This window comes from Rana temporaria, chromosome 2, assembly GCF_905171775.1.
Source record: "Rana temporaria chromosome 2, aRanTem1.1, whole genome shotgun sequence".
NCBI lineage: Eukaryota > Metazoa > Chordata > Amphibia > Anura > Ranidae > Rana > Rana temporaria.
The window spans coordinates 460,491,073-460,507,450 of NC_053490.1; the positions used below are offsets into that span (position 1 = coordinate 460,491,073).

At 41.4% G+C, this 16,378-nt stretch overlaps 1 protein-coding gene across 4 annotated transcripts in view; it reads left to right on the forward strand.

Moving 5' to 3' along the window:
* The window catches only part of SPECC1 (sperm antigen with calponin homology and coiled-coil domains 1), a 502,835-nt gene extending 487,666 nt beyond the window's left edge, over positions 1 to 15,169 (forward strand). For all 4 annotated transcript variants that reach the window (XM_040338598.1, XM_040338595.1, XM_040338594.1 and 1 more), the window contains 2 exons: positions 12,724 to 12,783; positions 14,102 to 15,169. In XM_040338598.1, the coding sequence (XP_040194532.1) occupies positions 12,724 to 12,783; positions 14,102 to 14,191 (150 nt within the window). In that variant the 3' untranslated portion in view covers positions 14,192 to 15,169. The remainder of the gene's footprint in view (positions 1 to 12,723; positions 12,784 to 14,101) is intronic.
* Positions 15,170 to 16,378: the final 1,209 nt, after the last annotated feature.

A 16,378-nucleotide genomic window follows, 5' to 3' on the forward strand; every position in this document is an offset into this window, starting at 1 on the left:
GCGCTGCACCGATTTCAAAAAGTAGTTCCTGTACCACTTTTTGCGATTTCGGGCCGCGATTTACATTGAACCCTGCACAGATATCTCTTAAATCGCGGCCGAAATCGCGGCAAAACCGCAGCCGCGAAATCACGGTAAAATTGCGATTTTGAATTCGCAGTAGTGTGAACCTAGCCTTACTGCTGCTGTAATCACATGTCGGATGTCTGGTAAGGACAAGGCTCCTACTTTGGTCCGACTTCAATGATATTCAATGGGCTGAAGTAGGATCAATGTCGGACCAAAGTAGTACAGGGAGCATTTTCAAAGCCGGACCGACTTGTGTCGGACCAGTTCAGATGGCTCTCATAGGGAAACATTGATTTTCACACGTCATGCGACATGAGCTCCTAATGTCGGAGCGTTTGTCGGACAAGTGTGAACCCGGCCTTAGGCAGATGGGCTTTCGTTTGGAGATTTGGGGGCTTTAAAGTTTGAATACTTGAAATTAGTCAAGACTTCAGGATGCCGACTTTAGGGTCATTTTACTTTTTTCCTCCTGAATTTTGTATTATGATTAATTTCGGAGTATACAGTGTGTGATAAATGTTTAAGATGATTCACACGACACTGCATTGTTCTTTTTTTTTTACAAAAAAAAAGAATACTGAAACATGTCTCTTTTTTTATAAAAATAATGCTGAGCCACAACAGATGCACATTTTATCATTAGACATCACATCTCCATTGTGCTGACTATTCTGACATTAACATTTCTTAGTTAACCTGCCACTGAATGCTGCGCAAGTGCTTTCAGGTTTAATATTTAATTGTAAATGGTCAAAGTGCATTCATAATAAAATTATGAATATCCATTGCAGAATTTATCCAGTTAAATCATGTTGGTGATGAGCATTGGCCCTGCACTAACTTGTTTTATGAGGACAGAATGTTCTTTAATTAGTCCTGTCTAGTACTGTAGTTCTTAAACATTGGCAGCTTTGAGGGTATTTATTGGCCATCCTGAGCTGCTGTGGGCTGCTAAGTTGTATTTTAATAAAACAACCCTTCCATGTTTGAGCCCTGGTTCACACTGGGTACGATTTGGAACGATTTGAGATGCGATTTGACATGTCAAATCGCATCTCAAATCGGCGGCAATTGTCGGCAATGGCACTGTCCTAATCAGTGCGACGCCGCATCTGCGATTTCAAAAAGTAGTTCCTGTACTACTTTTTGCGATTTCGGGCCGCGATTTACATTAAATTGCGGCCGAAATCGCGGCAAATCGCGGCAAAATCGCGGCCGCGAAATCGCGGTAAAATCGTGCATTTTACCGCGATTTTGAATTCGCAGCAGTGTGAACCTAGGCTCAACCTGGAAGCAGTTTTGTGTATTTTTGTCATGTGCACTGTACACTTTTTAACAAAAAAGAGCAATTCCAGAGAAACCAATCATTTTGCTGCATATGCTATCCCGTAAACACAGTAACTATGCTAAATTCAGTGGTTCTTAAACATGTTTGATAATGCCCCCTTTTGGAACCAGTTGAACTTTCACCCCCACATTTCTTGAATCTGTCATATTTTTGGTTTCAAAGGTGTAATAACAGATTTTAGAACATCAACTGATCAATATCAACTAAGAATCCTCACTACGTTTTCAGTCCAACCCAACAATAGCACAGCTCCATTACTGACACTGCCAGTCAACCTGTCCTACAATAACTACACAGTATATCTAATATTTCACATGCCACTTCTGGCAAGATCAGGCTCAGCACCCTATGATCAAATCTGTGGCGCTGGCTTTTATTTTTTATTTTTATTATGAAATTCTGTATAAAGTACATAAAAAAAAACAAGAAACCAGACAGTTCACAAAAATAATATTACTTGACTACTTTTTACCAAAGCAATCAATTGTACCAGAAACAGGAATGTAATACACCTTGGCCCAGATTCACAAACGAGATACGACGGCGTATCTCCAGATACGCCGTCGTATCTCTGAGTTGCGCCGTCGTATCTATGCGCCTGATTCTTAGAGTCAGTCTTAGAATCAGTTACGCATATATTTCCCTTAGATCCGACAGGCGTAAGTCTCTTACGCCGTCGAATCGTAACTGCATATTTACGCTGGCCGCTAGGGGCGTGTACGCTGATTTACGCGTCTAAATATTTAAATCAGCTAGATACGCGAATTCACGAAAGTACGCCCGGCCGACGCAGTACAGTTACGCCGTTTACGTAAGGCTTTTCCCGGGCATAAAGTTACCCCTGCTATATGTGGCGTAAGGGCGGCGTACCAATGTTAAGTATGGTTGTCGTTCCCGCGACGAAATTTGAAAATTTTTCGTCGTTTGCGTAACTCATCCGTGAATGGGGCTTGACGTAATCTACGTTCACATCAAAACCAATACGTCCTTGCAACGTATTAGGAGCAATGCACACTGGGAGAGATTTCCACAGACGGCGCATGCGCCGTTCGTCAAAAACGTCAATCACGTCGGGTCATGGTTATTTTACATAACACAGGCCCCCCTGTTACAAATTTGAATTAGGCTGGCCTACGCCGGCCGATTTACGCTACGCCGCCGCAACTTACGGAGCAAGTACTTTGAGAATACAAGTTGCGGAGGCATAACGTAAATCAGATACGTTACGCCCGCGCAAAGATACGCGGATCTACGAGCATATGGCCCCAAGATGCTAAATAATAATTTTTCTTTATTAAAATAGCCAGCCCAGCATAGACAGGTTCTATTCTGATATGTTTTACACTAGGTACAGCGATTTCTCGAAGAATAGAAAGCATGTTCACACTGCAATACTGATTGGTGGTTAGATTGTGTCTGCTCTTTTAAATGTTTATAGACCGACTACAGCTCAGAAACCGAAACAAAGAGAATATCTGATGCTTGTACCTATATTCCATTTTATGGGATTTCATATTCATCACACTATATATCTTTATGCTTTCGTGGAGCATTTGACTGTTTTTAAAAGCTCTTTATATACTAATCCTCTTACGCCATCAAGTAGATATCACATTTATGTGTGTGTAATGGAGGTGTATTATCACATGTCCAGTCTCAGTCATTAAAGTGACACTAAACTCTGGTTTGAAAAACAAATCTATTTAAGTTTGTATTCTTAATTAAAAAAGTACTTTCTATTGCTAGCAACCATTTCCAAATCTTCAAATGTATTTATAGTGAATGTGAATTATTTTTGGCGAATAATGATATACCGTAGTTTGGTGTCACTTTATGGCATGCTTCCATTCTCTCTTGAAGAAATAGCTCTATAAAAGCCAGGAAAATATGTATTTGGTAATAAACTGATATAATAAACCATATTCTGTTTTTACTGGTTCTATTCTAAATTAACATTAAGCTCAAGACAAATGGCTAAATACATAGTTCAAATACATATGTTTACTATTTTACTTGCCAACTGATTTGTAAGTCTGCACAGCCAATTGATTGATTTTCCACATTTGCATTTTCTGCCAATATACTGCAATGCTAATCAGTGTGTTCTGATAGCGGAGTATTCCTCACTGTCAGAATACAATAGAACAGCCGGAAGGATTCCTCCATCCACCTTGCATGTATGGGTAGCTGAATTCTTTTTTTTTTTTTTTTTTCGATCAGCCTGCTGGCTGATCAAAAAAAAAAAACACCAATCTCTGGCCACATTAAGGGCTAGGAAGCACCCACTGGCTCAGTAGTGATCATAGGTATGCGCAGCCTATAGCATTAGGGTGTGCACCCCAAAGCTCAAAAACACACTACTGATCACTCACTGTGTTAATTTAGAAAAGAAAGGGGTCGGTAAATTACATATTTACCGACCCCTTTCCCTCCTCATCCAATACCATCCCCCTGTGTGTGCCCACAGAAGCCAGTGGGAGAGGAGAGGAGGAAAGCTGGCAGCACTGTGGGGGAAATGGGGGGGAAGCAGGGCAATAGGAGGAATCTGTGCTGCACAGAGTGATTAGGGTGTGCCTGGGCACACCTGGCACACCCTGTGCGCACGCCTATGGTAGTGATGAATGTCACAGGGATCTCTTTTTTTTTTTTTAAACAAGACAATAATACAGGTGTGATGCTAGCCATACATTTCATCCATCTCCATAGATTGAGGATCTCCCCTGTCCGCAATTTTTTTTCCCCATAAAGGCTTTATTACAGAAAATTAACATTACAATTGACACAAGAAACAAGCAATCATATCAAAATGACAAGGTGCAAAGTAATATGCCAAGAAGCTGGGTTGGGGGTCGCAGGCAGGAAATGAAACAGACCCAATAATCCAAAAAAGTGAACAGCCCCTTACATATACATCAGCAGTCTAGGGCTGGTAAACAAGAACTAATGAATTATGAGAGACAATCAAATCGAGTGGAAGTAAGACGCATGATAATGTGAGCAGAGGTCAATAAGACCCCCACATGGTTCTAAGTCCCATGGGGAAATGGTACAAAAAAAGTCTGGTCAATAAAGCAAGTAAAACTAACAGGAAAGAGACGCAAAGGCAGAACCCAAAAAAAAGAAGAAAAAAGATATAGGGGAAGCAAAAAAAAAAAAAAGGGGGACAGTAAAGGTGCAATTACCCTCATACCCCACCTTGAAGAGTCTTAGCATAGTCTCTGCTGGCAAATTTATTTAGACATAGCACCTGTGGGTGTCTGAATACCTAAACAGTGACTGCATCTGATTGGAAATAGTTTCTGTTCCTCTAACAATTTCCCACCCCTTTCCTCTGATTTTTTAGTAAATGTTTGTCAAGCCGGGTGGTGCCAACAGTGCCACCCACAGCTCAAATTGTGACCAATTCAGCAGTAAGTGATGGAAACCACACAACACTGGTGTCAGTCTTGGGTAGAGTTCCGTCTTTAATATACAATATGTAAGACTTGGCTACAGTAAGGGAAGAAAATATTTGATCCCCTGCTTAGTTTGTACATTTGGCCACTGACAAAGAAATGAGCAGTCTATAATTTTGATGGTAGGTTTATGTTAACAGTGAGAGACAGAATAACCACAAAAAATAAATAAAAAAAAAAGCATTTTAAAAAAGGTGGTAAACCCCTTGTTGTTAAATTAGGTCAGACGTTTCTTGTAGTTGGCCACCAGGTTTGGACAAATCTAAGGAGGGATTTCGTCCCACTCCTCTTTGCAGATCCTCTCCAAGTCATTAAGGTTTTCAAGGCTGCTGTTCGGTAGCTCGAACCTTCAGCTCCTTCCACATATTTTCTATGGGATTAAGGTCTGGAGACTAGCTAGGCCACTCCAGGACCTTAATGTGTTTCTTCTTGAGCCACTCCTTTGTTGCCTTGGCCATGTGTTTTGGGTCATTGTCATGCTGGAAACCCATTTTCAATGCACTGGCTGAGAGAAGGAGGTTCTCACCCAAGATTTGACGGTACATGGCGCCATCCATCATCCCTTTGATGCAGTGAAGTTGTCTTCTCCCCTTAGCGGGAAAAACACCCCCAAAGAATGTTTCCACCTCCATGTTTGACTGTGGGGATGGTGGTCTCGGGGTCCTAAGCAGCATTCCTACTCCTCCAAACATGGCGAGTTGATGCCAAAGAGCTTAATTTTGGTCTCATCTGACCACAACACCCAGTTCTTCTCTGAATTATTCAGGAAACTTCAGACGGGGCCTGTACATGTGCTTTCTTAAAAAAGGGGGACCTTGCGGGCGCTGCATGATTTCAGTCCTTCATGACGTAGTGTGTTACCAATTGTTTTCTTGGTGACTATGGTCCCAGCTGCCTTGAGATAATTGACAAGATTATCCGTTCTCATGATCACTGAAACTCCACAAGGTGAGATCTTGCATGGAGCCCCAGACTGAGGGAGATTGGCAGTTATTTAGAGTTTCTTCCATTTGCACCAACTGCCTTGTGTAGGTCTACAATCTTGTCCCTTACATCCTTGGATAGCTCTTTGGTCTTGGCCATGGTCGAGAGATTGGAATCTGATTTATTGATTGCTTCTATGGACAGGTGTCTTTTATACAGGTTACAAACTGAAATTGGGAGCACTCCCTTTAAGAGCGTGCTCCTAATCTCAGGTTGTTACCTGTATAGAAGACACCTGAGAGCCAGAAACCTTGTTGATTTATAGGGGATCAAATACTTATTTCACTCATTAACCGCTTGCCGCCCGCCGCACGCAGATATACGTCTGCAGCATGGCACGGGCAGGCAAAAGGGCGCGCCTGCTTGCGATCTCCGTGAGCGCGCCCGCGGGTCCCACAGACTCGATCGCCGCGGGCATACCCACGATCGTCTCACGGAGACATAGAACGGGGAGATGTTAGTGTAAACACATCTCCTCGTTCTGCCTAGCTGACACTGTCACTGATCGTGTTCCCTGTCATCGGGAACGCGATCAGTGACGTGTCACAGCAAGCAACGCCCCCCTACAGTAAGAATAATGCCTTAGGGAACACTTAACCTCTACAGTGCCACCTAGTGGTTAATCCTTTCACTGGCAGTGTCATTTTCACAGTAACCAGTGCATTGTTATAGCACTGATCGCTGTAAAAATGACAATGGTCCCAAAAACGTGTCAAAAGTGTCCGATGTGTCCACCATAATGTCGCAGTTCTGATTAAAAATCGCAGATCACCGCCATTACTAGTAAAAAATTTTTTTTAGAAAAATGCTATAAAACTATGCCCTATTTTGTAGACGCTATAACTTTTGGGCAAACCGATCAATAAACGCTTATTGCGATTTTATTTTTTTTACCAAAATTATGTAGAAGAATACATATTGGCATAAACTGAGGAAAAAAATGTTTTTATATATTTTTGGGGGATAATTATTACTGCAAAAAGTAAAAAATATAGTTTTTTTTTCAAAATTGTCAAATTTTCTAAATAAAAACCGCAGAGGTGATCAAATACCACCAAAAGAAAGGTCTATTTGTGGGGGGAAAAGGACGCCAATTTTGTTTGGGAGCCATGTTGCACGACCACGCAATTGTCCGTTAAAGCAACGCAGTGCCGAATCACAAAAAGTGGCCTGGCCCTTTAGCTACAAAATGGTCCAGGGATTAAGTGGTTAAAATGCAAATCCATTTATAACTTTTTTGAAATGTGTTTTTCTGGATATTTTTGTTGTTCTGTCTCCTACTGATAGACTGATCATGTATTTGTCATTGGGCAAATGTACAAAATCAGAAGGGGATCAAATACTTTTATCCCTGACTGTAGTACCCAACCTAGTCGCTTGTACCAAACACATTTCCTGCAGGCAGTCCTGGAGGAGTTTTACAACAATAAGTGGATCAGTTTTGCCACAATGATCAGCAATCGGTCTAGCATGCATTACCAATTTTAATGTTCAGATTATCTCGACTCTGTGATTATAACTTTTGATCTGGATGTCCGTGTTTACCGGGTAAGATGGAATGTTTTTATTTCTTCTAAGAGAACTTGGGGTTCCCGTGTTGACTAGTTTTGCACCTGTCTAAATCCCTTTGCAAATTGTACAGTTTATAAATATAGTATAATATCCAGGGGATCATCAGTTCTTTCTCTATTGTTAAAAAGCCCTAATATGTGTTAATGAAGTCATTAAAACCCAACAACCAGTTTAAGTGTAGTAGTTAACACACCCTTGGCAGGTCACACCAGTACTGCAGGGGATTGGACAACCTGCGCACGCCAGGAAGTGGGTGTCCATCTTCTGCAAGTAGCAGCATGCCACAGACCCCCCTGGGCTTCCTCTAACCATTTCATGCTTTACCATAGTGTGAATTTAACTGGCAGGGGAATGTGCCAATTCTCATAAGCACATATTGTGTGCCAATATTTGTCATCACGTAAAAGCCAGTCACACATAAAAAAAAATTAAGGACTCTGCTCTGATCTGTAACACTTTATTCTGTTTATTTAAACAAACAATTCTATCCAAATAAGAGACGGCTATCAGTTTCCATTTGTCCAATGCACTATAGATTCTTCCCTCATTAGTGCATATTGAGTTATTTCCAAACAATGCCACCGTTACTTGGGTCAACAAAGTGAAGGTCAGGCCTTATTAGGGGGCTCCTAGTGGAACCTAACGAAGGTTTCTTATTACTGCACACTGACAAATGTTTTAACTTCTAAGATATGATTATTTTTTATGAAACTAGGTGCCAATCACCCTTTGCTATGAAGATTGGGGAAGGGGAAGGTCAGCACAAAGGTGCCATATTCATCCATTGGCCCAGTTAGAGGACAGAGAGATGTCTCATTATATGACATTCTTGTTGATCCATATGACCTTGTGTACCCACCCTTATGTTTCAATCACATACTGTAGATCTTAACATGAAATAAATGCAATGCTTAATGCTCCATAAACATATTTTTCTTTGTTGTGCACATTGGGGGTTATTTACGAAAGGCAAATCCACTTTGCACTTGCAGTGCACTTGGAAGTGCAGTCTCTGTAGCTACGAGGGGGACATGCAAGGAAAATAAAAAAAGGCATTTTAGCCTGCACGTGATTGGATGATAAAATCAGCAGAGCTTCCCCTAATTTCAGATCTTCCCCTCAGATCTACAGTGACTGCACTTCCAAGTGCACTTGTAGTGCAAAGTGTAGTGCAAAGTGTATTTGCCTTTCATAAATAACCCCTATTGTGTCACTACTATTCTACTCTAAAACAACAAAGATTTTGCCATGTAAAGAAAAAATACCTGTCAACAAACTAGCCCAGGTTCACACCAGTGCGATCACAGACATTCGGTGCCGATCACTTGCGATGTCTGTGAGATGCGAGTTCAGTCATACAGTTGTAGATCTGCACAGAAAAAAGTACAGGGACTTGTTTTTCCCCACATTAGAATCGGATTGCATGGGTGTTCCAACCTATGCAATCTGATTCCTGTGCGAGTTCACAGTTTGTACTGCGATCTGTAAACCGATCTGGGGGTGTCATTAACAATGTAATGACACCCTCAGCAGTCCACAGAAGGCAGTGTGAGGAGGAGCGATGCAGGAACCAGCGCTGTAATCGCGCTGGTTCCTGCATCGCATGAGTGTGAACGTAGGCTTCGGGTACGTTTACACTGAATGCAGGTTTGAAATCGTGCAAGTTCAGCTGAACACACAATTTCAAACCTGCATTTCAGTGCGAGCTCAGGGGCGATTTTGAAAGGCATCTGTGCGGGTTCATCCACAGATGTCTATTGAATTTGCCCCTGAAGTCACCAAAAGTAGTGCAGGAACTTCTCTTGGAAATCAATGCGGCGCCGCACCTATTGGGACAGTGGCGTTGCCGGCAATAGGCTGCGATTTGACGTCAAATCGCATGTCAAATCACGCCAATGTGAACAGAGGCTTAAAGCCCATCTCTAATCAATATGTATTAATATGTATTGTTGCAAGATATGAATATGAGATCTCTGTATTTCAGGCTCCATTTACACTTGAGCTAAGCACCTTTGGAATTTTTTTTGACTGCGTGTGCAAAAATGTTTGCGTGCATTTGATGCTTTACTGTAGAGTTCTTTAACAAGTATTAAATGCCGACCAACACCATTTTATATTTGCTTAATGTGTGAGTTCATCCTCTTGTGGCCACAGATCAGGCCACCACACTTGGCTACACATCAGAAGAAACATGCTGTCTTCCCACCAGGGACTTTTAGCCCAACATTAACCTCAGAGACATTTTGAGCATGCCAATGTAGACAATGTATGAAGCCTCGTTCACACGACCGAGGAACTCGACGGGCGAAACACATCGTTTTGCTCGTCGAGTTCCTTGTTAGGCTGTCGACAAGCCAATTTTCTCCATTCCCGTCAAGGAAATAGAGAACATGCTCTCTTTTTGGCTCGTCAAGTTTCTCGACAGTTTCCTTGACGAAAATGTACACACGACCGGTTTCCTCGGCAAAAAAATATCTCCCAGCAAGTTTCTTGCTGGTTTTTGCAGAGAAACTCGGTCGTGTGTACGAGGCCTTGCACATAAAGTACACTGCACTTGTTTCAATATAAGGGCATGGAGAGAAGCCATCAAACACTATGTGAGGGGTACATACGTGGTCTAGGACCGATCCCTTGAAAACTTCATTCCTCAGCAGGCCCTAAGATAGGAATCCAACCACCTAGAAAGGCAAGTATACTGGAAATAAATCCACCCCTCTGACGGAACTGCCGCTCTCTACCATGAACTGGCTGCTCTTCTTTCTATATGCAGATTTTCCACTCTATTGCTTCCTTATTGTCACTATGGTTTTACACTTCATTCCCCCATTTAGCATTTGCTGTAAAAACACATGCTTGATTCCTTCATGTAGTGACCAAATCAGACTTTGTTGAACAATGGAACTTCTTTACTGAAGTTAGTTTTGGACACATAGGTGACAGGTTCCATCCAGTTCGATAATGCAGCATTTCAGACATATTCAACAACTGTTGGTAAAGTCTCTTTCTTAGTAATGGTTAAACAACACTTTAGTGGACCAAGAGCTATGGCTGTGGCAGTGGCACACACATGCAGCTTTGACACTTCCCATATGAATGGCTAGTAGCTTATACTTTCTCCATGCTTTGATCCCAAAAGTTCAGGTAATTATCCTTTGCTTAGTAGCAACTACATCATCACATGTGTAGCTGTCGTCCTGTCTCCCATGGAAAGAGACTTGGGGAACAACTTCCTCCCCAGTTCCCCCACAGTTAACCTCGCAGTAACCAATAATTTACCTATGCAGTTCAACACTGTAGGCCCTGCCTACACATAGATACCATCTATGTCTTGCCTGATATACAGTATATAAAATATACTTCAGAGCTGGAATTTCTAGTTGGTGAAACAGGCCAGCAATACTAAACCTATAAAGCGTTTAATAAACTATCTAACACCAACAATGCAATGTTACACATATCTGTCCATTTTTACTAGTGATTAATAGCACAGTTTTGTATGTCTAACCTCAAGCGCACAGGCGCCAGGATGCTTTATAAACATTATGTCACTTAATCAGCTGAAGAGGAAAATATGGCAGTCCATAATACACATCTGAACTTGGGGTCGCAATGGCTTGGGCCCTTCTCTGCTATTACAGCAGGTCTTTTTTTATACACAACTTCAACCCTCAATAAACACAGTGCAGTATGACTGGGAGACCAATCTCCCCTTCAAATAATGATTGGTTCCTGAAAAGAATTATTTTCCTTTTCACAGATTGACCGATTCCCACATTTCAGAGCTGTGAAAGTGTTGTCTCTGGACTGTCAAAGAAAGTAACATCAGAAACTGAGAAATGATCTAAGGCAACACAATCATTTTTTATTTCCTTAGTGACTCATCTGTCTTATTGCGCTCATGTTGTACCATTAGACATATTGAATGTACCTGTGAACTAGAATAAGATAGATCTCAGAGTCTGCTAAAGTGAAAGGCAGCTCCCTGACATTGTCCTTTTCTAATAATTACAAACACTGGAATAAGTCGTTTTATTGAAACATTTCAAAAATTGGTGTAAAAGTAATTAAAAACGTGTACACCTGGCATTTGTTTCAATTTTTTTTTCAGTTTTCATAAGCTAAGAGATTTTTATGCAAAATGATTGCATTAATATACCTACCGTATCTATAGGTCAGTATTTAATAGAAGCACCTCCGGCAGCAAATGCAGCTCTGAACCTGTATGGATAGGTCTCAATCATCTTTAAACATATGGATGATTTTCCTCATACCACAACAGCTTTGCCTGGTAGCATTGGAGTCATGAGTAAATGGCCTTTTGTCACATTTTTTTAAAAACTAAGATGTAGGCTCTGACCTGTCCATTCCAGAACATTAACATTGTTGTTTTTAAGCAATGCTTGTATAGTTTTGGCTTTATACTTTTGCGTCATTGTCTTGCTGGGAGGATAGTTTTCTCACAAGGTTTAGGTTTCTTGCAGACAAAATCAAATTTTTCACAAGATTTCCCTATTTTTTGCTGTATTTATTCTACTCTCTGAGGCCTTCAAGGGTCCATTGGTGGGAAAACACCACCACGGCATGATATTGCCACCATTACGCTTCACGGTGGCATGGTACATTTATGATGATGTGGCTTACACCAAACATTAGTTTAAGCCAATGGCCTAAAATCTCACTTTTAATCTCATCAGACTAAAGAACCTTTATCCAGCTGACCTCAGAATTTCACAAGTGCCTTCTGGCAAACTGTAGGTGTGACATCATGAGTTTGAGTTAAAAGTGGCTTTCCTTTGTCACTCTCCTGTAAACATGCGAGTAGTAAAGCTCCTGGGCAGTAGTGTTTTTGCATAGTTTCTCCAACCCTATCCATAGGTCGCAGGTCTTTCACTACTCCTTGCATGGTCACTCACTTTTTTTTCTCAGTTTTACAGGCGTGCCATAATTGTTCCATTCATAAAACATAAAAACAACTAATTTTATTTTACACAACACTCACCTTTAAAAAGACTCCAGAGGTGCAATATGTTTCCTTTTTTGGGCTTTTTAAAATTTTAAATATGGTAAAAAAAAATGGCAATAGTGCCATCTTGTAAACAAAAAAAATTCTTGATGCTTTACTTAAAAATTTTTGATTTTGCCTTCTAAAATAATGTACTACAGTTTTTGTATATACCATCATCTTATAATTGCATTTTCAAACTCACTCTTTATAATCAATTATTGTCTTTAATGAATAACAAATATAGAGATTTAATATAGTCTTTCTGTAATAAGTTATCCTTTGTCTTGCAGAAAAGGAATCTAAAATTGGCATTTCAAGCTGCTGAAAGTATAGGAATAAAGGCCAGTCTGGTAGGTATAGCAGTTTTCCTACTTGTACAATAAATTATATGTTTTGGGGGGGAATATAATATTACATAAAACAAAGAGATGCAACTACACCACAATGCAAATTTATGTTTCCTCAATGAGTACAGAAAGTTGGAATTCAACTTGTTCTTATTGAATGTTGCCACTTTGCACTTTGTCATTTTATGTGGTCTGTCTTGTAAGAAAAGTAAGCCATGCTTTATAAAATAGATTTCTGAATTTAGAACTGGTTCTGCCATTGTACCCAAATTCCCCAGTTCTGAGAGAAATAATACTATGCATATTTTCCACAGTACAGGTTCCTAGTTGAACTCTGACCCTTTGATTTTTATGTAGTCCAGAAAATGCCCTTTCTGGGAATGTGATCTCTAACTACATGTTTACTTTTGACAAAAGGGCAACTTTGCACGAATCAGCAAGGGACTGACAGGGCTGAATGATAAACGCTATGTTTATATTATGACCCAAAAATCCACATAGTTTCTAAAAAAATCAGGAGGATCTTTCTATATGGGCATATCAGAACGCAGGGTCTTTTATAGCAGTACTTTTTAACTAATTAAAGTGCGAGTTCAATTTTACAGAAAAATCTGTAAGGTGAACTTACACAGGACCCCCACCTTGCCCCCCCAGTCCTGCTGACCTGCATGATGGCAATCGCCCATTATAAGCCCCGGTATAGCACCTATCAGCGCCCTCCAATGCTACAGAGCCAAGCAGGGGACATCTTCCCTTCACTCGGCATCCAGGCTCAGAGGAGAGCAGACGCGATCGTCTCCGCCGCTACCAATGGTAAGCTGTGGAGACGGCGGGAGGGGGCCCTCTCCCGCTCTGATTACAAGTGATCTTGTGGTGAATCCTCCGCAGAGATCACTTTTATCGAAAAGTGGACCGCCCGCTGAAGAAGAGGATACCGGGGTTATGGCAGCTAGCTGCTGCCATAACAACGATATTTCTCTTCAAACAGCCGACGTATAACGATATTGGGCGGTCCGTAAAGTATCTAGAGCCAAATGTGAGAAGGAAATGATTTAACAGGAAGTAAAAAATAAAAAAACTATAATCACCAGTAGTTGCTAAAATGTGTTGCCAGTGGAAAACGTCCCACTATTCCTGTTGTGGTAACAACTCAAATAGTTGGATTGTTGGTTTTTATTTATTCTTGTCAGTTGGTTGGAATCAATAGGCTGGAGATACTTTAATGTATAACACTGCGACCTATGAAACATACTAGAAAAGGTAGATGCTTAGTCTTGCTATCCTGCGTCTTTAACCTGCTAATTTTTTTGTATACTTACAGGACCTGAATGAGTTGATGTTCACTGACCGTCCAGATTGGCAGAGTGTGATGCACTATGTGTCTCAAATCTACAAATACTTTGAGACCTAAAGGAAAGATTGTGAAAGAGCGATCACTACAAAGGAAGCACATATTCACTTTATCAACCAGGTCCTTGCTAGTATACACAAATCTTCTTCCTATTACAAGACCTGGCTTTCTAATGGAACTTTTCTGTGCACTGTGTTTACTGTTGGTGGCATGTGCCACCATAAGTCTAGCGGCATCCCAGTCTCCATGCCAATGGCTTGGGTTTGCTACTGTGTATACCCTCACCCCCCCCCCTCCCCAAATAATAAGATGTGCCATATATATTCCAGTACTGCCACATAAAGTCCAGTGGAAGGTGCAGTTACTGACCTTGGGTCACCAAAACTGTTTTAATATCCATTCTTCATCTCCTTGATGCACACAGCTTTTCAAAACAAAGCCATGAAAAAATACCTTTTTCTGCTGGTCACAGAAACGTTTTTATCACCTTTCTACAAAGTGTAACTTCTGCCATATTAACTGTACTAATCATTTTGCTAAACATGTACAATGGTTGTGGACTTTAGGAGGTGCCTGATTTCAGAATGCTGACCATAGACCTTTGGAAAACAAAATTTGTACTGCTCAACCCAGTGAGCAGATCGTTCCACACAGGGTGCTAACGAGTTGAAAGTTTCATTTTCGGAACATCAGACGTATCCTGCATGAGACATGCACACCTCTCCAGGCTGTAATGAACACTCACTCACTCAAGAGTTTACGCGCACGTTAACCTCTTCACTGCCAGAAGCACGTGGCAACAAGACCAACCAAGCATTTGGAATGGAGCTTGTTTTGTTAATATATGCAATGACCATAAAGCCAAGAAAGTCACTTTCTATAGCCAGGGGACTGTGATCGTATACAATGGGACTTGCCAGCCAATGGCACCCATATGTTCTCTGAATTGTAGCATCTCATATTGTTCCAGATTGGGCGTGTTGTAATAAAGATAAGCGGTTAGACTTTTGAAATAAAATATAGCTAATATTAAGTGTTGGAATATCTCATTTCTGTTTGTCAAGCTACTTCTTAGAACAAGTTTGCATGTCTGGTTTCTTTAAGTTGGTCAGAACTAATGAAACCTCCGGTAAGTTTTTGGAATGTGTAAGAAAAATGAAATGTGTGGAATAAACCCACACAGAAAACACCATATTCTGCAGAATGGGTCCAGGTGGTATATTAGACCAGGATTCAAGCAGCAGTGATACGTATTGCTTCTCTATTCTGCTCTTTCTTGGCCAGTTATTGACACAGCTATGCAATGACCTTGCAGAAATAACACTGCCATTTTAAAGGGAATCTATAATGGTTTTGGGTCTATTGTATTTTACTTGCCTTTTGTAATTATCTAATTCAAGTATTGAACATAGATGATATTAGAAAGCAGAAATACAGCCATGTGAAAAATAAGGTACAGAGCTACACAGCTCTCTCCTCAGCATCGCCCTATTCATAGCTGAGACCTCCACACCCCCTTTTCTTATCCACAGCGTTCAACTGCTCCCAACTCCCCCTCAACAACTCTCATCTCTTCAAGAAAACCACCCCCACAGACTTCACCTCTACAAACAATCCCCCCTTCCACAGCTCTCACCTTTCCATGTCCCACCTCTGCTCCCAACAATTTTTATCTCTGCAACCAACCCAACCCACCCACAGATGTCACCCCAATCCCCCCCTTCCACAGCTCTCACATTTGCACCTTTCTATCTCCTACCCATGCTCCCAACTCCCCCTCAACAACACTCATCTCTGCAAGCAACCCACCCACAGATTTGACCTCTACACACAATCCCCCCTTCCACAGCTCTCACCTTCCCATCTTCCACCTCTGCTCCCAACAACTCTCATCTCTGCAACCAACCCAACCCACCCACATATTTAACCCCAATCCCCCCTTCCACAGCTCTCACCTCTGCATATCCCCCATCTCTATCCCCAAATCTCATTTCTGTGCCTTCCCATCTCCCATCCTTGCTTCCAACTCTCCCTCAACAACTCTCTCTGCAACTAACCCATCCCCAACAGATTTCACCTCTACACACAACCCTCCCTTCCACAGCTCCCACCTCTGCTCCAAACAACTCTCATCTCTGCAACCAACCCAACTCACCCCCCCTCATAGATTTCACCCCAATCCCCCCTTCCACAGCTCTCACCTCTACACCTTCCCATCTCCCACCTCTGCTCCAAACAACTCTCATC